The 27,837-nt window shown below is 36.2% G+C and overlaps 2 protein-coding genes across 5 annotated transcripts in view; one reads left to right on the top strand and one right to left on the bottom strand.

Moving 5' to 3' along the window:
- Nucleotides 1-207: 207 nt before the first annotated feature.
- Nucleotides 208-27,323, bottom strand: LOC122140652 (1-phosphatidylinositol phosphodiesterase-like). Of its 4 annotated transcripts, none has more exons than XM_042745129.1 (7): nt 26,856-27,323; nt 9,438-9,653; nt 4,606-4,673; nt 3,948-4,137; nt 3,067-3,167; nt 2,141-2,711; nt 208-1,034 (listed from the first exon to the last, which is right to left on the bottom strand). In XM_042745129.1, exons 2-7 carry the CDS (start codon nt 9,492-9,494, stop codon nt 759-761), a joined length of 1,263 nt encoding a protein of 420 aa, XP_042601063.1. In that variant the 5' UTR covers nt 9,495-9,653; nt 26,856-27,323; the 3' UTR covers nt 208-758. The 4 variants fall into 4 exon arrangements, with proteins under 4 accessions (XP_042601063.1, XP_042601064.1, XP_042601066.1 ...); XM_042745130.1 differs by having other exon boundaries at nt 9,438-9,564; XM_042745132.1 differs by having other exon boundaries at nt 3,067-3,507; nt 3,948-4,673; nt 26,856-27,318.
- LOC122140841 (ephrin-A3-like) overlaps nt 27,107-27,837 on the top strand; it is an 84,680-nt gene continuing 83,949 nt past the window's right edge. Inside the window, exon 1 of the mRNA XM_042745990.1 lies at nt 27,107-27,216. Coding sequence (XP_042601924.1) covers nt 27,107-27,216 — 110 coding nt within the window. The remainder of the gene's footprint in view (nt 27,217-27,837) is intronic.

Genomic DNA, 27,837 nt, shown 5'->3' with positions numbered 1-27,837 from the left:
CTTGGCGTGAATGGGCTAATACCAGCACACCAGAATCAAACAGAATACCAGAACCAAATGATTTATGGTGTTATTTTGTTACATATTCGTCCGCCTATGTGGATGGAACATCATCATAAAACTCTGAAAGTGTAATACTTTTCAGTGTGTTCGTGCAACCAGTTAAGTTTGATTTTTGAGCGAATGGCACTTATGAGACCTTTCTTGTTTGTGAATAATACATTTTAATAGAGATTTACCGTGAATTAAACTTGAGCTTGTTCTTGAAATAGAACAGAAAATAAAACAAATAGTTTTAATTGAGACAATTTCCATTTGTGACATCTGAGGCTTATGTAATACTACAGAATAACAACTTTTGTTGTACTTTGTGTGAACTCAGCTTGCTGTAGACTGTTCTGAGAAGGATGTCAGTTAACACCTTTCCTTTGTGTTGTACACAGAAAAGAGGACGGAGCGTTCTATTTTGAGTGCCATGAAAATGCAGACTATCTTATTAAAGTCCTTATGAAGTGACAGGAGAGCATTTTATTTCAAATTTTGTCATGACATGGTGTTATGACAGAAATTTGTCGAAGTGCTTTATTATGTCAGATACTGCAAAATTTGCCAGCAAGCTCAAACTTTTTCTGTCACAGATATGGAAATCTCAAGGGTATGGGTAATTTGAGTCACAGTTATACCTGGGATTTGTGTCAATTAATGAAGTATTTTGGTGAGTTGCAGGTGTATTGGTCCTGACGTCCTGCCGTTGTCTCTCAATAATTGAAGCCTATAATTGTTTGCATTAACTTGGCTCCAGGAAAGTCCATTGCTACAATACCAAACCGCTTCCTCTGACCGACATAGCCTGTCAGATATCCGTGCAGGCGGGGGTTTATTAGCCGGGCCAGGGCATTGGGATGTGCCAGGATACTGGCACCGCTGCTGTAGGTGAGGAACATTCGGTTTTTGTTACCAACCGCAGCCGCCTCCAGATGAGTGGAGACACTTCTGCATTTCTTCTCCACTTCCTCCGGCTGCAGAGAGGACACCTGGGGCGAGAAAAAGTTTTTATCAGTACAATTTCAAAAACTGATGGTGAGGGAGAAAAAACTCGCTCTGATGGATTTCTAAAGATAGTTGACAGATGAAGATTACACTCTGGATACTAAATATAATTAGTCTCCTAAGGATCTCAGTAAGTCTGTTTTCCAGAACCCTTTGAAATGACTCAAACGTTTAATTTAATATTTTGTCTCCCACCCCTTTGCTAGTTTTCCTGGGTTTGGCTACTTTTACAGTATGTTCCAGCAGTTGATTTTTTTAAATGTTATTTTGGTTATATGAACATGAAAACACTAAACATTAAAACTGTCTTGAAAGCATGGAAGCAACTTTCATGGCAAATAGTGAAATAATACATTTCAATATTTCTATTTAAATTATAAATATTATGTTAAATAGTTTGGGATCAGTAAGTTTTTATGGTTTTGAAACTGATCTCTTATGCTCAGAAAGGGTGAATTTTTTTTGTTATGATTTTTGTTAAAACAGTAATGTTGTAAAATATTATTACAATTTAAAATAACTGTTTTCTATTTGAATATATATTAAAATATCATTTATTCCAGTGATGAAAAAGCTGAATTTTCAGCCGCCATAACTCCAATCTTCAGTGTCAAATGATCCTTCAGAAATCATTCTATATGTGGATTTGCTACTCAAGAAATATTTATTATTTTTTTAATGATTTAATTATTAATAATTTATCATTCATTGTTATTAATGAATGGTAATATATTTATAAAAACATTTTATACATATTACTTGAGATATGGAATATAATGTGTGAAAAAATAATGAAAAATCACTTGTAGTCAATATCACTTGTGAATAGAATATTTTATTTGTCATTTCCAATCAAGCTGTAATTTTATCAAATTATGCAAAAAAAGTGTAAAAAATCTAAAATACGCAAAGCAACTGTCAGCAATTTTATCCCAAAAGTGTTTAAAATGCACTTCCATTACCATGGTTTATTGAATTTCAGAGGTTGAAATGACATTTGTTGGATCAGTAGTGTCTTCTAAGAGAGTTTATTTCCTCCACAAGCCGAAAAGTCCCTGCCATATTCACAAACCCATCAGTGTGTCCTTACCTTCCAGTCATCTGCTATGTCCAGTGAGTTGTAGCGTATTCCCAGGTCAGGGCCGGTGAAGTCTTGCAGTACTATCAGCTTTCCTCGCGCCGCTCCCATGCTGGGCATCTCACGACTGTGCCACAGCAGGTCCCAGTGTGCATACTCATTAATATAGCGCACCACTGCATTGTAAATATCCCGCGTCTCGCTCAACTCCTCTTTCAGCCTCATCAACACCGTTTCCGAAGGATACTCCCTTAGGAAAGCAACCACGTCCATTAACACATCCCCAAAGTGAGCGTACTGATAGGAGATGCCATGGTGGATGGTCAGGTTGCCTTTGGCATGGCGAACACGGATATCCAGAAAGCGGATTCCAGCACGGAGCTGGAGGGCAAGGGACCAGGAATTGCATTCGGCCAGTGTGCCGCCGTACAGGGCCATGGTGTTGTGTGTCCCGGGCATTGTCACGTCTGATATGGAGTAGATGTCAGGGATGTTGGCCATCCAGGAAGGGTTCAGGATCTCAGGCGTGGAGGTGTCATCATAGTCAGGGGTCTGGATGGCCCTGTGTCCCAGGACAGTTGCGCTATGAGGTCAAACAGAAGTCAGATCATCATCAGACAAAAAAATACATCCTTATCTGTCTTGCTAAAAAGATACAAGATTACTGTGAAAACACTCACGGTTATCTATAATGGATGGATATAATGAAATTAGATAATTGGTTCATTTGCTCATGATAATACCAGGTAGACAAAGAGACACAGATCCATTTGGCCAGTCTGAGATAAAAGCACTTGTTCAAATAATGGATAACAGATGGAGGACTTTTCTTTTCAGTGAAATGGATTTTGCTTTACTATAAATGGAATAAGAACTGTAATTTGTTATATAAGATACTATGAAAGAGTTTTTGGAATTATGGGTATTAAGAATCTCACCCCAGCAAAACGCCCATCACCATTAGCTGCAAAATGTGTCCTCTGGTGCCTTCCATAATGAGCCTTTTCAGTGGCCTCTGATCCTTTACTATAAAGATAATCTTTAGAATAATTCAATTAGAATTTCACTGACACTCGTGATATGTTTTTTTGTGGAATGACATCATCCTACATAAAAACCAGACATTTGGTAATTATTTTATGGGGTCCAAAAGTCTGCTTCGTTTGCAGTCTTTTGTAATGTAATCATTTTTCTTCAATACAAATTATATTATCCAGAAATATATAATTGAATTTAAAAAAAGATGACCATTTATATGAATTCCAGAATTTCCAGTATTTGGTTTGTCACCCTTTTGCTTCAAACTGCATGAACAAAATCTGATGACCATGTTCTCCGGCACATTTTGTGCTTCAGTTGGAGCAAAAATATCTGTCCGCCTATACAAAAAGGTTCACATAATCAATGACACAAACTTTTATATTTGATTAGTTTAGTGCAGAGTCTGAAATATTTCTACACTGTAAAAACTGATTTTTATTTCTTATTGTTTCAAATTTTACAAGAAAATACTATTTCATTCTTCAAAAATTCACATTTAATTCAATGTGGTACTTGCTTTTTCTTAGTTATTGTGAAATTTACTAGCAATCTTTGAGTGAAAGTTGTTTTCACTGTGATTCATTTTATATAATTTATTCATTTGAATGGTTTTTCAGGTTAAACTGAAAAGCATTCCAGATTTCCAGAATCCACATGTATGCTGGACTTGTTGCATTGCAAATAGCAAAACTAAAGCCCTTCTAACACACTTTGTGTTGGTAAATACAACTTTTATATGCAAATTCATCTCAATCCCAGCTGAAGAATCACCTCTTACCGTGTAAATTGGGTTTGCCGGTGAACCTGAAGAGGTCTGACAGAACCAACAAGTCACTATCAGGTTAGCCGAAAAGTTTGCTGCTGTTTTTGTACTTTTTTTTTCTTCCTTCAGTGAGTACACAGTTCTGGCTTGGGCTTGTTGGAGGCACCAATGCAAACTGACCCTTTTGTTTGAGGGGTCATTGTGCCTATTAATAGAGTACAGTAAAAAGCTGACTCAGTGAGAGTGGACAAAATGCTCCAAAGCGAACTCAGTTGCCCTGCACACCAGATGTAGTTATAGTACATAATATTTCAAAATCTTCAGTACACTACTTTAAGGTTCCCTTAAAGTTTATTTATGTTTATTAATGAGCAAACAAAGAAAAAGAAAGGCAGAAATAGAAAAGTTCTATATAGAATAAAATAGCTAAAATAAAATACCCTGCAGCTGTATACTGTGTATATGTATTTTAAATATACATTATCTACCAGAATAAACATCTAGGTATAGTGTGAATAAACATAAGCCTGAACCTACAATAAACATGGTCAAAGTTAACTTTTTTCCAGGGTTTGTGGGAAAATATAAGTTTACATTTTCTGTGAGCTATCTAAAGTTCTGTTTTTTTCCCCCAGAGGTGAAGCAAAAAAAAAAAAAAAAAAAGTTAACTTACTTCCAGAGCAAACATCTTTGTTGTTGTGTACAGTACATTGTTAAACCTTTGAAAGTGAGTTTCATTTTCTGAAAAACAAAACAGCCTTAGCATTAGCATACTGCATTTATCATTTGAATGTAAAAGTGTCATTTGTTTTCCACAGAGTTGCTGTCTTTAATCTCGCCAAGTATCATGGATAGTTTGTGTGTCCAACCAGCGAATGCCCCTAAAGGGACATGATGATGGAAGTTACTGTAGGTGGAAAAATTATATTTCAGTGCTTTTGCATTGGCTCACAAAACCTTTGCAAAGTTTCTTGTAAGAAAGCAAAACTTAATAACAATATATGTTTTCCCTTATTTGAGCTCATCAAAATAATTTAACCAGTTTCAACGTCATTTTAAGTAACTGTAGATGACATTCAGATTTTATTTATAGGTAAATAAATAGTTACATGTATTTAACAGACACTTTTTATCCAAAGCAAGTGATTTGCTTAATAAACTGGCATCAACATTGGAGGGAAAAGCATGTAATCTCATGTAAACACATTTCTAGCATAATAAGGTTCTAAGTAGCTTAATTTTAATTTTGATGTGCAGTAAACATACTCAAATAAAGGAAAAAAAAACACTCCAACAAATCAACTTTCACTTCTTTCATAGCCTTATTTGTGTTTAGCTACATTATTTTCACAAAAATCGCTATTGCACTTCACAGTAGAACAACTATTTGTCAAGTTTAAAAGCTCAAATGCAATTAACAGTGAAACACTAATGCCCAGCATGATGTTATCTATGCATCTCACTACTGCTTCTTCTATTCCCATCACGCTTTTGAAATCAGCTGGTTACTTCAACCCCCACACTCCATGAGCCATATCTTCTGAAATAAATAATAAACATATTTAATTAAAATGAAAATGTGCTTTGTTTCCCCTTTAATCCTAATGTATTCTTTGTAATTGTGCTTCTATTAGCTTTGCTTGTATGTAGTGGCATACATAAAGGTGTTATTGTTTTGAGGCCATCAAGCATTTAACAAAGCAAATCTTAATACACTGATTTTGACTTCACCTGAGTAAACAATATTCAACACAGTCTGCCAATCTGCGTTGGATGTGCAAAGTGGTGTTTTGATATTTCAACAAATATCATCACTACAAAGTCTTTTGTCCCAGCTGTTGCACACAAATTCCCTCATCACATTAGTCAATTAGGATTTCTTTTCAAATCCAAACTGGACTCTGACACCAATTATGAAGACATAATACAATCCAAGAAAGCTGGGAGTTTTATAACAAACGCTGATAATAATTTTTTTTCTTCATTTGGTGCTTTTCTAAATGAACAGACTTTCCCGTTTATCTTTCCCGTCCCCACGTTCTCTCTATCCGTTTCCCATTAGTGTCTGTGGTGACAGGATGTGTATTGTGATGCTTCATGTCCTTTGTTTCTTTTTGTCTCTGTCTGTTTTGTAATTACAGGGAAACAGTCGTTTTCTATTGGTTGATTATTCTAATCTGTCTTTTTTATAGTGGAGTAATTACAAGTTCAAAGTTTAGCTGTGTCTTTCAGTGTCTTTGGTCCCCACGTCCAATCCTTCAAACAACCTTTGTTAGAACTTGATTTTACTGCTCTATCCATAGCTCTGTTTGCTTAACCATACAGTACTTAGCACAAAGCGAGCAGAGATTAGTGTTTTCAATTCATTCTCTAGGAAAACTGAGCGGGGGGATTGTGAGATTGACAGCAGTTAAAGAGACAAAAATGTTATAAATACCAGTCGCCAGTCATTGAGAGGCGAAGTCAGTGACATCTGTCAAAATCTGCTGATACTGCTGGAGTTTCTGGTGGATTCACATCATTGCTGTAAATGTTTAGTTCAGATTTTAAATGTGTATTGCACACTTTCATTATGGCTAGGTTAAAAAGTGTAATACATTTACATACGTATACTTTGGGCATTTGGAAAGAATTTATAAGATTTCTTTATTGACTGTGTATTGAGATTACTCATAGACCACGCTGTTTTGATGCAATTACATTCATGCATCTGGCAGATGCTCACCGCATTCAAGATATACATTAAGTTTATGCATTCCTTGGGAATCAAACCCATGACATTGCTGTTGCTAGCAGCATGCTCAACTATTCGATGTACAGAAATGCTGCTAAACTTTTCTAGACTTCTAAATGACTGTGAAGTTTTAGATTTTAGTTTTCCTAAAATATAGACATAGTTTTGCTTTGTCTATATATTATGTTAGTAAAGTTATGACATTGACATATGACAGATAATTTCAGTGTTTTTATTTCAAGTAACTTTTATTATTATTATTATTTTACCTTTTTTTTAGTTTTAGTTTTAGTTAACTAACAACCCTGCTTTGGGAACCTATAATAATGCTGAAGGTTAATTAAAAAAAAAAACTAAATAAAATATAGCGGCAAATGTACATTCCCATAAGGACCAATAGCTCAAAGGTTGATTTTATGTCTATTTATGTTTATTAAAGTTTTAAAATCTGTTTGAATCTTATAAAAAAAAAAAATCCTGTTTTTATCCTGTTCTCTTTTTAGGCCTGTTGGGAAATGAGCGAGTGTTTTGGGGGTCTGAGACAATACATGGGCTTTAGATGCTCTAGCTCTCCTTGTCTTAAAGGGATAGTTCACCCAAAAATGAAAATTATGTCATTAATGACTCACCCTCATGTCGTTCCAAATCCGTAAGACCTCCGTTCATCTTCGGAACACAGTTTAAGATATTTTAGATTTAGTCCGAGAGCTTTCTGTTCCTCCATTGAGAATGTATGTACGGTATACTGTCCACATCCAGAAAGGTAATAAAAACATCTTCAAAGTAGTCCATGTGACATCAGAGGGTCCGTTAGAATTTATTGAAGCATCGAAAATACATTTTGGTCCAAAAATAACAAAAATTATGACTTTATTCAGGATTGTCTTCTCTCCCGGGTCTGTTGTGAATGTCAATGTTTCGTTCGTTATCTGGCTCGGCTCGGTGTTCATCAGTTCTCTCTTCACAGCAGTTCAGTCAGTGTACTGTTTGAGTAAATGAATTACTCCGGGATATTGGTTTATTTGAACTCAGAGGGAGTGTCAGCCATGTTAAAAAAGTTAACAGCTTAAGTCATTTGTGGATTAATGCCTTATTGGAGACGCGAACCGTTTCAAACGATTCAGTTCGATTTGGTAAACTGGTTCAAGAAGATCCGGTTACATCGAGTGATTCGTTCGCGAACCGGATATCACTAAACTGCAGTTTTGTGAACGTGCTCATAACAGACCCGGGAGAGAAGTCAATGCTGAATAAAGTCGTAGTTTTTGCCATTTTTGGACCAAAATGTATTTTCGATGCTTCAAAAAATTCTAACGGACCCTCTGATGTCACATGGACTACTTTGAAGATGTTTTTATTACCTTTCTGGATGTGGACAGTATACCGTACATACATTCTCAATGGAGGAACATAAAGCTCTCGGACTAAATCTAAAATATCTTAAACTGTGTTCCGAAGATGAACGGAGGTCTTACGGGTTTGGAACGACATGAGGGTGAGTCATTAATGACATAATTTTAATATTTGGGTGAACTATCCCTTTAATATTTATTTTTTCAAACATAAGATTCTAAGGGCAAGTATCAGATGAGCATCATTGTATTTCAGGAAACAAAGAATTGCATTTGTTCCTTGAATATACATTATGAAAAACAAGCATGTTTAAATTTGGGTCCTGATCTGAGTTCGGTCAGGTGTAATGCAGACCGGTTCCTGTATATCAGCTCCAGGAGCAATAGCGCTAGCAACACCAAGGTCATGGGTTGAATGCATTCTGATAAAAATGAACCTGCAATGAACAGTAAATCACTGTAGATAACAAAACCCTGCAAAATGAAAATGATATGCACTGGCATAAATGCACATACATTATCGCAGAAAGATTATGGGTATGATTTGTGCTAATCAGGCAAGCCATTTGGGTTACATTTATACATTTAGCAGATGCATTTATTCAAAGCATAGAGAAGCATAAGCGATTTGTCACTGAGCCAGCAATATTAGCAATATACAGTGCCACATTTAGTGGACTGCTGGATTAGGAAACAAGCTAGAGCAGAGGAGTTTTGATTTAGGGTTGTGCGTTGTGGTACTCGAATGACCCGGAAGAGAAGAATTGTTGAATAAAGTCGTTATTTTTGTTTTCTTTTTGCACAAAAAGTATTCTCATAGCCTCATAAAATTATGGTTGAACCACTGATGTTACATGGACTATTATAACAATGTCCTAACTACCTTTCTGGGTGTTGAACGTGGTAGTTACGTTGTTGTCTATGGAGTGACCGAAAGCTCTTGGATTTCATCAAAAATATCGCAATTTGTTTTTCGAAGATGAATGAACGTCTAACGGTTTGGAACGACATGAGGGTGAGTAAATTAATGTCAGAATTTTGATTTTGGGGTGAACTATTCCTTTAAGTGCTAGAGGAAAAAGTGTCTCTATTTGCATTTTGAAAGTTTTTGCAGCTCGGGTGGATGTTGGAGGCTCATTTTACCAACAAGGAGCAGAGAGAGTAAAGGTTCTGGAAAATCTTCTGAAGGAACAACAAGGTACTGCTCGTTCCATAACCACAGCTGGCTGGAGGTAGAGTTTAGTTTTTTTTTTTTTTTTTTTTTTTTTTTTAAGTTTGAGCATCCCAAACAGCAATATCAACACTGCAACCAGTGGTGTGAGTTTAGGGCGGGACTATCTATTTGATGACCAGTGGATGTGAAGGTTGGGAAACCAAGCAATTATACTTCCAATTACGTCTTGTAATTTCACATTTTACCTTTAAAAGAGGTCCAAGACTCCAAGGGTCTTCATTGGTATCCATGACCCCTATCATGGTGCATCATGTGAACATCTGTGCTGGTGCCGGTTTGCTCCACCCTTCCATTCAGCCTTGGGCGATGCATCTGCAACAGTGAGAATCCCCCATCGCCTCGTTATCTCGCACTCAGCATCTCTGTGATTTACTCACCTGCTTCGATGTACGCCGCACAAACTACAGGACGAGCGAGAGGAGAGGAGAGGAGAGGAGAGGAGAGGAGAGGAGAGGAGATGTTGTAAAATGTAAGAAGCTGACAGCAGCAGCAGAGCTTTTCAAATCGAATAGTTTATGGAGATGGAGTATGTGAAAGACAGAGAGAGGGCGAGAGAGAGAGAGAGAGAGAGAGAGAGAGAGAAAGAGAGAGAGAGAGGAGATGATAATGACCAGATGTCAGATTGAAATCTAATACACTTAATGCGTTGAAGCTCCATGCTGAGCTGTGCTTGTAGCTCACACTGTGGAATTAGAGATTTGACAAGCATTTGCAAGTGATGTGAGACATCTACATCATAGTGATACATAAGATGTGCAGGTATATAATAGAGTAGGAATACATCAGAATGCATTCCACTGGCTTATTAGTTATTAAAAACCTGCGCAGTTTGACTGCAAGAGATATTTATAAAATCATAAGCTTGTTATTATTTTACAGTTACAACTGTATAGTATTTATTATTTAAACAAAGCAGTTAAGTAAAATCAATCAAAAGCATAAGCCACTCATAACTTTTGCAAGACGAAACTACCAAAAGAAATGTCAGTACTGGATATCGAAATATTAAGTGTATGAGCTCAAGAAAATACAACAGCGAAAAAAGATCTTGCGCAATAAATCATAAAAAATAAAAACTTTATTTAGAAGTTAAACAGAAGTCAAAGAGACACACTGTAATGCAGAGTATAATGATTATATTATACTATAATCACATTTATATGTGTATAATTGATGATAATTATGTACCATAATAAAGTTACGGAACTCCTGTCTTCAACAATAAATAATAATAAAAATGTTTCCCGAGCACAAAATCAGCATATTATATTTCTGACACTTAAGACTAGAGAAAAGGCTGCTGAAAATTCAGCTTTGCCATCACAGCAATAATTAACATTTGAAAATATATTCAAGTAAATAATATATATATATATTTCACAGTTTTACTGTTTGACGGTAATTTTGAATCAAATAAATGCAGCCTTGGTGAGCATAAGAGACATCTTATCAAACCAAATGATACTTTTGAATGGTAGTATACAGTATGTAATATTGTTACCTATTAATTAATGTATATTATTATCATTTTTATATATTTTGTTATCTAAAGCAACTAAAAGTGCATTTTATCAGAATGCACTCCCTGGGAATTAAACTGAAATGACCTTGACTTTGCTATCTTTTTACTGAACATAAACAGTCATACATAGTGTGTAAATGACCATTCAAAATAAATGTTTCCCTAAATAGGTAATTTCAAGACCATATTCATTATCAGAAGTATAACATGTGAGGCAGGGCCATTCCAGGAAAGAAAAAAAAAAGCAAGCTGGAATTGAAGTTAAGCCTGGAAGCCTTTCTGAAGTATGACTTTGCCCTCTCTATCAATGATTACACTCACAATAGCTGGAGATCTCCTCCACTGAACCCTCGCCTCGTTCTTAAAGCCACTCCATGTCTCTGTTATCTCTCGGCTTAGCTAACTCATCCGTGTAAGCATGTAGCCCATCAGACGCCACCCACCTCCCCCCTCGACACAAGCGCAGAGACGCACACCTCCCACCCAACCCGAGGTGGTCTCTGAGGAGACCCCGTCTGGCTGGTTCTCAGAGAGACATCCGTGCCACGCTCTACCAGCCCCAGCAGGATGGCAGGCTTTCCACGTTCCTGACAAGAGGACTTTGCTGCCCTTTTGTGAAAATGCTAATTCCAAACGTTTGCCTTATAAAAGCAGGTTCCTCTGGGACAGGCCCAGCATGTCAAACAGAGGCAGGAGCAAAGCCCCAGTGGCAAGTGAGGTCGGCTGTCTGATTGGTCCTCAGCGTGAAGTGTTGTGCGGTCGCACGCATTTGTCACTGTGTTTGTGTACCTCTGGCCTTATTTACATGTTTGCTTCTGGAGTGATATTTACAGCAATGTTTGAGTTTGACCTTTTTGTTAGAAACAGTTTGCTTTAATCAAATGCAAAATGTTTTGATTCAAAGGATGAAAATTTGGGAATAAAGAATACAAAGGTTAATTTTTAATTAGTGAAATTCAATAGTCGTAATATTGCTATTCATCTTCAAAACAGGTCAGTGAAAAGGTAAAAAAAAAAAGAATATATGCTTATTGCATACTACACAACTAAAATAATCAAAAGCGGAATTAAAATTCTATTACTATGAAAAAATCTATCATAATTCATTAGCAATGGCACAACTTAAATGGCATGTCAACGTCACAGATAGCAAAACAGCATTGGTTCTTGCATATGTTGTACCATTTTTATGCTAAAATATTGTGTTAAAAAATTGCCTGTTCATTAACAAATGCTGTTCTTTTTAACTTTCTTCAAACAAACAAATAAACAAAAAAATAATAATCATAAAATAATGTTGTTCACATCATGTTTCCACAAAACTATTAATATTTCAACAATATGAAATGTTTTTGAGCAGCAAATCAGTGTATTACAATGATTTCTGAAGGATCATGTGACACTGAAGACTAATGTAGGAGTAATGATGCTGAAAATTCAGCTGTCAAAATAATAAATTAAATTAAAAAATACTACAACAGAAAATGTGTTGTAAATTGTCATATAATTTGTTTTTACTGCATTTTTGATTGAATAAATATAAACTGGTGATCAACCAGTAAACATTTAAAAATCTTACCAACCCCACACTTTTGAAGCTTTTGAGGAGAGCAATAATGACTTAATTTTAAGATAATAGTCTTGGTCACAATGTACCATAATTGTTTGATAAAATCTGCATAAAAAATAAAACTTTTTGTTCTTCTGAAAGAATAACAGCATTTAGGTTTAAAACAACATGACGGTGAGTAAATACAGACAAAATTTCAAAGCACATAGATATGGACCTCAGTGCTTCATTGTTTTTTTTTTAAAAAGAGTTTCTGATTAAACATTTGCATTTTTATCCGGTAATGAATTCTGTTTATGTTTGCCCCGAGGGCACCATTAGCCCCGCTGGATCTTTTTGCAATGCACCATCATCAGCATTAAAAAAGGACAGAAGACGGTTTTAAATAAAGGAGAGACATTACTGTCACTGTTTATTCATCGCCAATGCCAGGGCTGATGCGACATGTGATACACAACGCAATTATCGTAATGGAGGGCTGAGCACCGGCTCTCATTGCACAAGGACCTCTTCACAGGCCAATCAATAGCATGGTACAAGTCGGAGCGCTGGAAAACATCGTCCTCCTCTGTGTCATCGAGCGCTCCTTGTAGTAATAAGCAGCCGTTGTGAGGCTTTTGATATCGCTGCATAACCCACTCGGTTAAATTAAACAAATTTTGTTTTCTCAGTGTGTCACTATGACAATGTTGAGTGTTGAGGTATCCATTACAATTTGCGATCGAACTGCTTCGTATTTGCCAAGTGCATGAGCAAACCTCTCCACTCTTCACCTCTCTATCTCTCAGATAAAGCAGAGATAAGCAGTCTCAACAGAAGCACTTTCCCTGTGTCACACCACACTCAAAAACTCATTAAACCCAAACAAACACCAGATTCTCGACGGAATTGTTCTGGGTTTCTCTGCCGGGCCAGTTTCTCTCACATTACTTCTTTGCTAAGCAGAACTGTTTATCCCTGGCTGTTTATGTGATTAAGGTCTGAGCCCTTATGTCTTTACTTTGCGATTTCATTTGGCTCCAGAGCCGCCGTGGCAGAATCACTGAGGTAGATTTGGATGACCCTCATTCCGATTAGCCATTGATTTCCCATAAGGCTGGAGTGACACTCCTACAGATCAGAGCTCTGCTAATAAGCAGCGTAAGCAATAGAGGAAGTGCAATGAAGGCAATGATAAAGCCACACAATCTCAGCACAAGAAGTGTTAAAGCTGTGGGTGATGTGAGGGTTTAAAAAAAAAACTGGGAATTGACAGTTTGCGAATTTAGGATGGATACAGAATGTGGCTTTCTAATTACAGAGAGATAGATCTCAAGCCTCAATCCAATATGATCAATATGATGGATCACAACAGTGTTTGGTCTTGAATGCTGCTTATTTCATCAGTACTCGGGCATAGGACCCCATCAAAAAAGCCTGTATTTTGAAACTAAATATTGTTTTGGATATACAGTAAATGGAAATGTATCATCTTTACCTTCATAGACTTGTTCACAAGCTGCACACGCAAAAAAAAGCTGCAAAGCTGCAAAGACAAGTTTTGTTTCCTACAATGAACTGAAAGTAAATATCTCTTTTTGTTTATTTCTATGTGAGAATTTGCTACAGTCGATTCAGTCCTTGAGTGAACTGTCCTAATGAATCAAACTGAGTTGTGAACAATTTTAGACGTTTTTGGAAAATCTGTTTGACCGATTAGATCAAAAGACTGATTCATTTGTGAATCTGGCATTGCTAGCTCTGATACCAAACAGCTGACAGAAAACACACGACTTGACTGCTAAAATGAGAAAATGATTCTCATGTTGGTATATGATAGTCACAGCGGTATTTCACTGGGGCTCGTGCCTCTAAAATGGGTCTATCGACACGCTTGGTCAAAATCATGTGTCAAGGAGAAATACCCTGGCTCATCTTCTTTAAATTTACCAGCTAGGTCCCTTAATATGTGAAAAAATAAAGGGTATACTTTTTAACCACCCATGTATCAAGACTCGACTGAATGAAGCTATGCATTGCAAAATGTGTATTTCTTAGATGAATCCCTCATGAGGTAGCACAAATTCACTACATTGCAACTTTTCTGCTGCACTAACAAGTGTGTTAATGTCAGTAATTCTCACAGGAAAACACACAAGCTCTGTTATATGACTAATCTGATATTTAGTCTAATGTCAAAACATTACACAAACCTAATTGCTGCTTTTCTCACCACCAGAAGCATCATGCCCATTCAAACGCGCCCCCTCAGATTTGTGAGCCAAGTGGATTCTAAATGCAACTTCCAAAAATACAGTTACAAAAGCATGTTTCTTTTCTAAAATGTTGTAGTGGAAATCACATTTTACTTTGCTTTAAAATGAAAAAACTGTCATCATCTGCCCACCCCCATGTTGCTCCAAACTGGTATGCCTTTCTCTCGTAGAGGATGTCAAAATGTCAAAGCTGTTCTTTTCCATTGAAAGAAAATGCATGATGCTCACTGACTGTCAAATAAGATACATTATAATACTTTTCTGTTTTTTTTTTTTTTTGTATTAATATTCTTAATTTGTTAAAAAGTATATTATTATATGTATTTGAAAACATTGCTATGAGAGTTTGAGAACTTTGTAAACAGCCACTCATTTCCAATCTTTGTGAGCAGGACAACTAGCACACTCAGTTAGCACACAACTAATTTTGGAGTTAGCAAGTACCTGAACTCGAAACAGAAGTATGTACACATAAATATTGAGTCAAACATTATACTTGCCATTGGATTTCATAACAATACTGTTTAGCATTTAATAATAGATGGATTCTTTTTTGCTGAGATTGTCACAATGCATTGTGGGATTGCCTTATCCACAAAGAATATATATGCAATCCTGCCTCAGCCAAAATAGGGTATCTCAAAAGCATGTCTAATGCTCAAAAATTGTGTTTAGGTAAGCAGTACACACTAGGTTTTGAAACACAGCCTAAAGTCACAATCTGATTCTAAAATTTCAACTAAACTCCCGTGAGAGTCACGGCTCAGGAAGCTGGACAATCTCAACAGGTGGGCTGTAGGCTTACTTTTCTGATGCAATAGCGAAGCGGTTTTAAGAATGAAGCCATGAGATATTACACCATAAAATCTGTGCGGTTCCACAATGGCAGAATTGGATCAGCCACACAGCCTGAAGCTGATGTTTGTTTCTGCACTAGAATCGGGTTAGGTTAAAAAAGGACTTATGCGTAGCATCGCACTACTCTGACATGCTTCCTTAGGCCTGGACGGTTGGATAGCTCCTGCTGCTTTCTCAAACATAGCTGTCTACCAGGCTGGAAGAGAGATATAAATGGATGTGGACATCATGGCTCCATTCCAAAACCTAGGGAGCTGCCGAAATAGACTAAGCATCGCACTTTTGGTCAAATTTATAAGCCAGCCTGACATGAATCCTTCATGAAGAAGACAATAGAAATACTCCCAAGATGGGCAGGTAAAATGAGAGAAATGTTTATTTTGAATATAACTGAATCAATAACAAACAAACAAACAAAAATGGATAGAATAATTTAACCTAATTACAAATTAACTATTTTACCCAAGACTAGTTTATGGCATGTCATTTTATGCTTATTAGAATAAATCCTTACCTAAACTTTACTAAAATTTAAACCAAGACTCACAAAAATGACATAACCTTCATGTACTATACCAGTAAAAAGATTGGAAAAAAAAATATTAAATGCAATAATATTTTTAAATAAATGGAGCCTTGGTGAGCATGAGAGACTTCTTTTAAAAAACATAAAAACAACTTAATTGTTCTAAACTTTTGACCGGTAGTGTAAGTATAAGTGATTATATAAGGTTTTATGATCTCCCTACCTGATGATAAGAGAGATATACTTCTTTCAGGCTTTTAACTAGCCACACACACATACGCACACATAACTGACCCGCTAGACCTCATGCAGACTTTCAGGCAATTATTCAGACAGCTAATTAGGTCATTTGCCTCCTTTAGGCCCCGGCAGTGCAGAGGTATGAGACGCTACAGACTGACCCACTGACCCTCCTGGCCCAAAGCTCAACAACAGAATCCACGATTGGTCCAGTGCTTACCTCAGCGGGGGATGTGCCAGCCACAGAAAACTCCTGAGGTGGTCGCCAGTCTCTAGAGTTCTCTATAAATACCGGGAAGTTTCTGGAACCTTCTGGAACTGTGGAGTGAGATCTAATACTCATATTGTGCAGTTAAACATTTGATTTGGTATGTGCTAGATAAATCAATCAATATGTTCACAAAAGTTTGAGGAGCTTATGAAATCAATACTGACCTTAAATATACTAAATATTCATTATTAATATTTTTATCACTAATGTTTTTAGCAAATTTCAATTGTATAAAATATAGTAAAATCTACTTAAATTTTAAACATAATATTGCACAAAGTGAGTGAATAAATATATCTTAGCTTTAAGTTCACAGAATAAGTTTTACTTGCAAATCTGATGCACTGGTACTTAAAATAACAAAACAGATCAATTAAAAAAAATTAAATGGATGTTGAAGTATAATGTATACATAAATACATGGCACACACACACACACACACACACACACAAACACAAACATAACAAAAAACAAAACTGATAATGTCCAGAATACTGATAATGTCTGACAATGTCCAAATCTGATGATAACAGAAAATGACAGGTACCTTTTCCATTTCCAATACAATCAATCAATCTACAAAATCCATTTATATAAACATATTTTTACAAATGTTTTGTAGAATGTTTTAAGATATTTCATACCACCCAGTTGAATATATGTTATTTAATATGTGAAATATGTTTTCTTTTTCTATATGCAAAGTTGTAGGAAACCTACAATTGTAGGAAACCTACAACCCATAAATGTAAATGTCATGTAAATCATTGAGGAAAAAAATTAATTCAGCACAGAAGAACAACTTGCCAAACTTGATAACAACATCAACAATAGCAACAGTGCAAATAAACCTGGCAAACATTGAAAATATGCAACCTTATTAATTATTCATGTCCCACTGCATCCTGGGAGCACCTGCATTGTAAAGCATAGTAGATTTTACTTGATTTATACATTTGAAGTTTACTAAAATCTGTGCATCTTGAAATAAATATTTGAGAACTCATAAATATATAGGTTTTAAACCCTAAGATACATATTAGCAGTTTGTGCTTTAACTTATTGACAGAAGTAAAACAGATTGTGGATGCCATTTGATATTGGCTTCAAACCACAAACGGCCCAAATGGCTGCCTTACCTCATCGATAATAAGGTGTTACACAAGTATACAGGATAGAAGAGGCTGGTGACCCTGCACCAGCATTCACATACAATACAAGCACACACACACACACACACACACACACACACACACACACACACACACACACACACACACACACACACACACACACACACACACACACACACACACACACACACACACACACTGATTGAGTCAGTAGGGGGCAACCTGCTATGCCCACCTCAATCAGCACCTATTGAATTCTCCTACTCCTTTCAGGAAGGCCAGATGAGTTGCCCTTTGCACAATGTGTTGGCGTAACTGAATATAATTCTTGAAAACACACCCAAATGACCACACATGCTAAGTGATCAAATGGGGTTTCTAGTTCACCCAACCTCAGACACTAATATCATTTCTCAGACTTATAAAAAGAAAGAAAAAGTATAGTCTAAGGGAACACATCTTCCACATAAAGTGAACCCTTTCTGTGATCGCCCATGTGACATTTCATCTATTCTCCCTCAGGGTTCTGTTGATCCGTTTTGTTACCTCTGCCTCTTACGCAGGAGCCTCTCTCTCTCTCTCCCCTTCTGCCTTCATCTATCCATACCAGGGCAAAAATGTCAACCGCACCATTATTTTATCCTGAACCTTTGGCATAACATTTATACTGAAGGCAAAAAATATCCACCAAAGTGAAATATGAAGGAAGGGCAAACAATAAGAGAGCACTATTGGTTAAGGCCAACTGAAGCTTTGAAGCTGAAGCTAAAGAGTTCAAAAGCTCACCGTGCTGTCTGGCAATTGCTTTGAAACACTGAATGTAATTGGAAATCAGGTCTGAAACTTTTCTTTCCATTTTATTGATAACAAAACACTAAAAAGGCCTATAAAGATATATTTTGTCAGTACAACAACTAATCATTGTTAAGTAAGGGTGGTCTGCTGGCCTGTGCCCAGTGTGAGACAGCTAGCACTGAAAAATGTACATTCATTGATCTTGTGCATTCATTTTATCCCTTGCAAACATAAATGATTGGGTTTTATGTGATGCATTGTACATATGAAAAGTTTATTTGCAAAATGTTTTTTTTAAATATTTTTTAGCAAATGAACTCTATGCAAATTCTGCATATTTTGCAATAAACAATACAAATTGCACAAAGGAATGCACTGCATTGTTTTTCAGCAAAAGTGTGTTTGAATTTTTTCTTCTTTTTCTTCTTGTAAAGAAAACATGAAACAATACAGAACATTTAAAATATAATGAAAAATATAAATAGTTCCAGAAAACATAAAAAATGCATTACTAAAAACAAAGAAGCCATAATAGTATTGAGCCACACTGAATATAATTTTTTTTTATTATTATTATATAGTTTTACATAATTAGTTAAAAGATCGTTTCAGATTTTATAGGATGATTAAAATGGCCTACAATCAGCCAAATATAATCAGATACACTTTTAAAAATAAAGCTGTGTTTTTGCAGTGATGCTAGAAGCATTTTTGGTTCCCCAAACAAAACTTTTCTTTAAAAAAAAAGACAATTTTTTTTCTTAATATGATAAAACAATTGTCATAATATGAAGAATGTCCTTTTCCACTATCAAGACCTTTTAATGCAATGCAAAGGTTGGATGTTAAAGATTCAATCCCAACAAAGAACCTTTATTTTTAAGAGTGAACACACAAGGTATTTTAAAAATCATATTACTTTTATTTCTACAGCAATAATTTTAAGGGCCCAAGGACACATACAAAACAGAGAGCAGTTAACTTTAGTTAAGGTTCACATATTGTGCTGCTTTAAGCTTTAAACTCTGGAGATTTTCTTTCGAAATCAAGGAAAAATCACTTGAAAATAAGTGATTCGGTCAAGTTAGCAGATCTATTTTTGGTCTGAAATCAACGGAGGGCATTTTCCTTCAAGTGTTCACATCTTCCTGAGCAGACAAATCAACGTTAGTGCATTGTAGTACAATAGCGTGACCTTATCAATCAGTACAAGTCATCAGTCACCCTCAAACACATCTCAGACTAAACGCTGAACCAAGTTCAGCAAAGTCATACCAGTCTGGTGTGTGAGACGAGGCCAGACTCAAATGTCTATAAATTCTTTAGGACTACTCTGCTTATCTTATCAAAGCAGGCAAAAGGAGCAACCTCAGTGTAAGAGATAATGAAAAAGGTAAGGAGAAAGACAAAGACATACCAGGAACAACAAAACAAGGGATGACCACCCATGGATTCATCTGGGAGTCTTACTTAATTACTTCCTTAATCGATCGTGCTCATTGCTGCGTGGTCAGTAAAGAAGGCTGGTACGTGGCCATTTATTGACCCGCATGTTGATTGTGCATTTGCTTTGCTGTACACAATGAAACCGTATGGCTTAAAAGAGAAGCTGGGGAAAAGACACGGCCCCAAGTAAACTCCATAATACAGCGGATTTGAAGAGTTGCTTACTTGAGGGTCTTACAAATTCTATGAAATACTGCAAAAGTGTTACAAAATAACAATTTAAAAAATTTAGTAGAGGAAATAGTATTATACAACCTAAATACAGATGCGGTCCTCATTAAAAGTGTTTGCAAACTTTTCATTTAAAATATGTCTGTATTCATGTTTCAACATTGCCCTTCAGTCTCTCTGAAAAGCTATAACACACTTTACAACTCTTTACAGCCTTGGAAACACCAATCCAAATACCTTTATATCCCTCTGCTTTCTCCAAAATCTTCAATATCAAGTCTTTGAAAGAGCATTTATTCTTGGCCTTGCCATCTTATGCACTGACACTTCTGACCGTTGAAAAATTATATACCATTGCACTGCATCATCATCCACTTTGAGTCAGCTTTTTGCAAAACTGCCTCAGTCATCTCATGCTGAATAATCTGAGCAACCTGCCAAAGACTGAATTTCATTTTGTTTTTTTTTTCTTATTCTTCTTTATCTTATTTGCTTTTACAGACACAGCCTATTCCTTCTCCTCTCCTTTTACTCACCTTTGTCATCCATCTTTGTAATTCAATTTTTATTGTCTTGCTACATATTTCTTTTTCACCATCTCCTTTCTTCATCCTTCGCTCCATGCTCTAAATCAGTCTTTAAGTCGTGACACTGCACAATATTACCAGCGATTTGCCTGGCAGATGCCTTTATCCAAGGCCTCAGTTTCCACAATCACATTAGCCATTAGTACAGCTGGGGGAGGCACTGGAGCGAATCAGGTTAAGTAGCTGCTCAAGGGTACAAACAGTAGAGGCCCACCTGGAGTTCAGGCCTGTCTGACTCTCTTAAAAGTACACATGCTCACACACTTGTGCATTTACATGCTTAGATATGCACACTCATGCACGCAGACATTTGCTAATTCATATCAGACTGCCTGGGTGAGAAAGTAGTTAAAAATGGACAGTAGAAAGAGAGAAAGAGTGGACTGAATGGAACGTAGCTGCCGAGGTGGCACTGTCAGTTCAGTTTAATACACTTATGTAACCCTGAACATGATAGAGTGAAGAAGAGAAAGAAAAACCCTTTTGTTTATAGCATTTCAGCTGCACTGAATAAGCCTAACTATCTTATTTTCTTCTAAAAAGCATCTTTCAAAGGCCAACACAAAGTTCAACACCATGGAAAATAAACTTCAGGACCACGGACAGCTCTCTTAACTGCCTCAGAGCAGATGAACTGGATGAATCCTGCATTAAGACACACTTGCTGTCTTTTTGCCTGTTCAGGCTGCACAATTCACAAATTGAGAACTCAACATACAGTTTTCCAAAAACCTGGAAATGCATTAGATAAAAGTGAAATTTTGGACATCCACATACAGTATATCCTTTTTAAAGAGATCGGTTTTGATTAAAACAAGGGTGAGTAAATGATAAATTTTTGGTCAACTAATCATTTGGCATAAAAGCATTAAAGTAACTGTCACTGAAGACCAGTGATGATTTATTTTTGATTACACCTATATTTCGATTACAACAATAAAGGAATTGTTTACCAAAAAAAAAAATGAGAATTTGCTTAAAATGTACTCACCCTCAGGCCATCTAAGATATAGATGAGTTTGTTTCTTCATCTGAACAAATTTGAAGAAATTTAACATTACATCACTTGGTCATCAGTGGATCCTCTGCAGTGACTGGGTGCCGTCTGAATGAGAGTCCAGACAAACAAACTAAACTAGCAAAATAACTGTTGTTCCTAGCTAAAATATGAATTCTCTATCCATAATATTGCTTTATCTAGTGAAAAAGTAATCTCGTCTTAAATTTTTTTACTGGAAGAAGCATTATTATGCTTGTATTTTGCTCAGAATTTTGCCCAGAAACAACAGTTAACACTTAATGATAGATTTGTTTCATACAAACACACATCTTTTCGCTTTACAAGACATTAATTGATGGACATGAATTTTGATGACTAGTTATGGGTTATTGTGATGTTTTTTATCAGCTGCTTGGATACATTGGTGAGCAAGTGATGTAATGCTACAGCGCATTTATCCATTTTTTTTTTTTCATTTTTGTATCTGATTGACAGAACAATGGACAAATCAGAACAGAGTTTAAAAATGGCTTATAAATAGCTCCAGTATATTTATGTTCTGAGCACATTCAGTTTTCAATTTAGGGTTAGAAATTTACCTAGAGTATTTCCTAACTTTTGGTGGGCATAGTATGTGCCATAATAAGAAATTAGTATTCTAAATATTTTTTTTTCTTTTTTAAAAATATTTATTTTCATTATTTTCAGAATTGTTTCCATATTTAACCTACTGTCAAGAAAATGTAAGCAAGAAGGTGATGTCCTTTGCTTTATGTGTACAAACATAAGCAGCTCTTAATAGGCTTGCTAACCAGCAAACAGTAGAATAAACTGCTATTTAAGCAGCATCTCTTGCACTGACTGAAACTCATTTTGCTTTTTTTTTGCATTCGAGTCTGTTGCATATACAAACTTCATATTGTAACAATAAATAAATCATTGCTATAATAAGACGATGCAAATAAAATTTGTGACCAAGATTGAAACGTTCAGATAAATGGTGTGACAGCAGATGGGGAGAATATGGGAGGAAGAATGAATTAGTTGACATAGAAAATGAGATGGATGAGGGACGGGTAACGGAGGGGGAGGAGTACACAGAACAGAATGCACCCATCTCCGTGTGATCTCGCATGCCCCGTGAATAAAAACCTTGGGAAAGCAATTAAACACCAAACAAGGATACATGACTGCAGCTAGTCACATTGATGATAATGGATTATCTGGATAATCAATGTGCCCATAGCAGGGCTACTCATGAATTAATCACAACCAACACGTGAAAGCAAACCGAAACAGCCTAGTTTTACTAATGTCTCCCGCTGCCTAGCAACGTCTCAGCCACAATGTGCACATCAGCACATCACCATCACTCAAAACCCCAGCCAAATGTAACTGATTACAGAAGACACATAAAAGATGTAAACATGCATGAGAAACATAATGCTGAGGCATATAAAAGGACAGCTTACTTCTCATCAATAGATACAAAACCATTTGAAGGGTCAGACTTAGAACAGTCTTTGAGAGGAACTTTGATTTTGGGACAAGAAGACGATAAAGTGAGAGTTTTGAGATACAAAAATATGGCTATGGCGAGTGAAACAGTTTAATACTGGATGAGAAATGGACTCTGGAGGGAGAAAAACGAATGTGATTGACAACAGAGGCAATTGACATGGCATAGTATGCACAGACTAGTGCAAGGACGGTAGATACAGCGAGTTAAAGGAGTGATAGTTCTCCCTCTCTCTCATCCCCTTTACTGCTGTCACCACAGCAAACATGCCTGGAGGGGACACAAGAGAGGCAGCATCCCTGACAAAAACAACATAGAAGGGGAGCAGGGATTGAAAGGAAGAACACAGCAAAGAAAGAAAGAAAGAAAGAAAGGCAGAGCGGGGAAGAGTGATGCTGGGAATGACAATAGGCCAACATACGAGACGAGAGAAAGAGGATAGTGCAATTAGTCATACATCACTGGTTCATTTTCAAATGTATAAACCTAGAGGTTTAAAGACACTGAATGATGTGCAGAGAAATTCAATTTTTGTATTACAGCAGTAACTTTTGGTAAAGTCTAAATCTATAATATATTAAAGTAGGTAGGCCTACACATTGTATACACATAAGCATTGCTACCTAGTGAGTAAAAGACTTCAGACTACCAAACAAAAGTTTGGAATAATTCAGATTTTTTATTTATTTTAATGTTTTTGGTTAGTCTCTTATGCTCACCTAAGGTGAATGTATTTGATTAAAAAAATACAGTAAAAATAGTAATAGTGTGAAATATTACTGTAATTTAAAAAAAAAACTGTTTTCTCTTATAATACATTTTAAAATGTAATTTATTCTTGTGAAATCATTCCATTATGCTGATTTGGTGCTCAGGTTATTGTTGGTTTATTATTGGTGTTCAATTATTAATAATGGCTCTTATTAATTTCTGTGTTAATATTTTTTGCATATTTTATTTGAAATAGAAATCTGTTGTAGCATTACAAATGCTTTTACAATAACTTTTGATGAATTTAGCATTCTTGTTGAATGGAATTTTTAATTTCAATTTTTTTCATTCACCCTAAAATTTTGAATGGTCATGCATCACGGTTAAAAATATTAAGCAGCACAACTCTTTTCATCATTGATAATAGTAAGAAATGTTTCTTGAGCTGCAAAATTAGAATGATTTCTGAAGGATCATGTGACACTGAAGACTGGAGTAATTATGCTAAAAATTGAACTTTGCAGTAACAGGAATTCATATTTTTTTTAAATATATTTAAACAGAAAACAGATATTTTAAATTGTAATAATATTTCACAATGTTGTAGTTTTTACTGCATTTTTGTTTGAATAAATGCAGCCTAAGTCAGCATAAAGAGTTTATTATTCCATGAAACTTACTTATTCCAATTTTTTTTTTTTTTTTTTGGACTAGTAGTGTGGGTGCATGCCAATTTGCATACTTATGCAAATTTTATGCCATTTTGTAGTATAAATTAGCATGAAGTTCACACTGAAAATTCCAACAAGAAGTGTACTTCAAATACTTAAATGATGCACTATTTACCTGAAAAACTAGTTTGGAATGTTGGACACTTCATGCACTTAATGCTCGCATTTAATAATGTAGCGGAGGTGGACGGGCCCCCATGCTGGATAGCAAATTACCAGTCTAAATGTCATACACTAGAGTACATAGAGTACATACAGTAGTGCACACTTCAATATGGCAAACAAGCATTTTTTTTGAAGGTACCTCATAAGGAAACAGAAGGGCTTTTCACATTTTGAATATTTTACCCTGGTAATTTTAAACTCCAGTAAATCCTGTGTTATCTTGTTTCACATTGCACACTGTCCATACTTAAGCCAGGGTTAACAATTAATCATGGGTATTCAGAATCTGATGTGCCACACTGTATATTTTATTTATGGTATCAACAACCATGATTGGATAAATACATTGTGCAAAGTACAGTGTGACTTCCAAGTCACCGTACTGTAACATCATGTCTAATGATCCAACAACAAATTCAAATGATATTTAGAAAGAACCAAGAAAATATTTAATATATATAATACCCATTTTTCAGTAGAAACGGAATCAAATTTATTTATATAATCAAATTTTCTTCTTGCAGTCACCTCAACAGATCAGTTATGGAAATATTATATGATATCATAGGAAATAAAGCTACAATCTTTTCAAAAACCAACCAGGGGTGTGTTTCCCAAAAGCAACTATAGTCACATGTTCCGTCATTACCAATAGAGCTCAATGGAATTTGCGACCATATAGCTAACAATGGTTTTGGGAAACACACCCCAGGTTTAGGTATCTTTCAAACACTGGATCTGAACGCACATCCATGCCTTTGTGTAAAATCATACAAATAATGACTTGATTACACCTCTTCTATGATGAATACAGTGGCCACAGAACATGTGTCCATGAATATAATAGGATTGGAGGAAACTGATCTATTCAGAGACATTGAATAATCTGTCTCAAGGGAAGCCCAAAAAATTGTAGCCGATGAGACTCATATTTTGAATGATGAATTTTAAATTCTTACTCTCAGGCTGACGGTTTAGCATCCCACTCTTTTGTGCCAATCTCAGTCAGACTTTTGAATAAGTTCGCCCTTTTTGGACCTTTGAAATTGTTTGTTTTAAATGAAGCTGTTTGTATATGTTTTATCATATGTTTGTGTTTCTTAACTTATATATTGTCTGCTATGAGTGCAAGAAAGATTTCCCTAACTGGGACAATATTGCATAACCAAAGAAATTATGTACATGTCATTTTGATATTTGACATTTCGGTGGTGTAACTATCCAGAGATTGCAAATAGGAGGGAAAAAAGCAGTGATCCAGTTTTCTTGTAAAATATTAATGATATTTGAAAATGTGTGATGTAACCACATCAAGTATTTGTAGAAAATGGTAAATAATGCATTAAACTATATTGGATACAAATACTACATTTCTAAGAAATTTACACACTTTTTATTTTTTCAAAAGATCCATCATTTGTCATTGACCCACATATGAAATCCACACTCTGTCTAGAAATGTAGTGGCGGAGAAAAGCTCAAAAAGGGCAACATTAATCCACAACATTAAAAACAGCTCTACCAAACAGTTAAACAAACCAGAATTATTCAGGTTTATTAAATATACTGTATATGTCTTATTAGGCGAGTGGGCAGTGGGGGCGTGGCCACTACTCAGGAAACGCAACCTGTCAATCATATACTGTGGCGGGAGCAGAAAACGAGTGTCAGTGAGGACGCCTCTGATTGCCTTACTTTTCCTATTACTGTTTGACATCCTGTGTGCGTTTGGACGAAACCCAGAGTACACGTATAGAGGGATCTCACAACAGCTCACAGAAGTTCACTGACCGCAATATATGGCAGTGTAAGTTAATGAATGCATCTTTTAAACTTATTGAATCGGGTTTTTTCTCCCTCTCTCTAGTCGACGCCAGTCACCTAACCAAAGAGACACCTGCCGCTGACGACGCAGGCTACTCTCTCCTTTTGTAATCTCGACCGTGCATCGACAGTTTGTCCTACCATTTTTCTTCTCTTGAGGAGGATTTTGTCTCAGAAAGGAATTATTCAGTAACTTGTTTGAGAAAATTCCAACAGACCTGCTCGGGATGACTTGGATGAGCGTCTCTCTGCCATGGAGTTGCATTCGGGAAAGCGCGAAGCTCTGTGACTGAACAAACTAGCCGTACTGCGGCACGGCTTCGCGAAATAAACGCTTTGCGACTGTCTGTCCACTTGCTGAGTCGCAGGAATGTTGTAAAAACCTCTAGTTTTGCGTGGGACTGGGGGACTGAGAGTCGAAGAAGGCGAAGAGACCACAGCAGGTGCACGTGAACGCAGGGATATTATAATGGCTCTCGCGGCGGTTTCCCTCTACCTCCTCGCGCTCGCCTGGACGAACTTGCGCCCGGTTCACGGGAACAACCGTCACGCCGTGTACTGGAACAGCTCAAACATCCAGTAAGTGGGTGCATAAGTTTTCTACGGCGGGTATGGGGAGATTTAGCTCCCGTGCAACGGTAAACACGTAGAGAACTAGGGAGAAAAGACCGGTGAATCTCGCGGATAACATGTCTGGGTCATATTTCACCAGAAAATCACAAGAAAAAAGCTATAAATTGTTTTTTTTCACTTAAAGCTGTTTAATCGCAATTAAGATTTTGTGTAAAATTACATTATTTTAATGGAAATTAAGCACATTTTCGTCCCAGATTCTAACGTAATTTGTCTGTTTTCACACTAGTCTTTTTCAAAATGAAAATATATTTAGAATCAAACAAATGGTTCATTTATGTTAATTTTGGGGTGATGCATTTAACCCGAACACGTTCTTGACAGGTTGCATGAGATTCACCTGAGAGTTTTGATTTAAGTGACAATTGTCTGGTCACATGCTGCAATTTTCGATGAAGTTGCATCCTGATTGAGAAATGTTTGCTTCAGCCTCCAGATTGATTTATTTCTTTTACTGTCACAGGACTTGATTGTGTGCTGACAGGTGATAATTCACATTACCTGACAGCCGAGACTGGATAGCTAAATAATCTGAGGAAAATCAGTGTGCTTTTCTTCACTTTTTTT

The sequence above is a fragment of the Cyprinus carpio genome, chromosome B19 (assembly GCF_018340385.1).
Source record: "Cyprinus carpio isolate SPL01 chromosome B19, ASM1834038v1, whole genome shotgun sequence".
Lineage (NCBI taxonomy): Eukaryota > Metazoa > Chordata > Actinopteri > Cypriniformes > Cyprinidae > Cyprinus > Cyprinus carpio.
Note: the sequence above shows the minus strand (reverse complement) of the source record. Positions and strands in the feature narration are given on the sequence as shown.

Excerpts from the sequence above, each read along its gene's own strand:
- LOC122140652 (XM_042745129.1), bottom strand. The coding sequence starts at position 9,494 with ATGATAGGGGTCATGGATACCAATGAAGACCCTTGGAGTCTTGGACCT. Across the intron at positions 2,712-3,066 it reads GTGATGGGCGTTTTGCTGGG|CGCAACTGTCCTGGGACACA; the intron begins GTGAGATTCTTA and ends TTGACCTCATAG. Across the intron at positions 1,035-2,140 it reads ACATAGCAGATGACTGGAAG|GTGTCCTCTCTGCAGCCGGA; the intron begins GTAAGGACACAC and ends TTCTCGCCCCAG.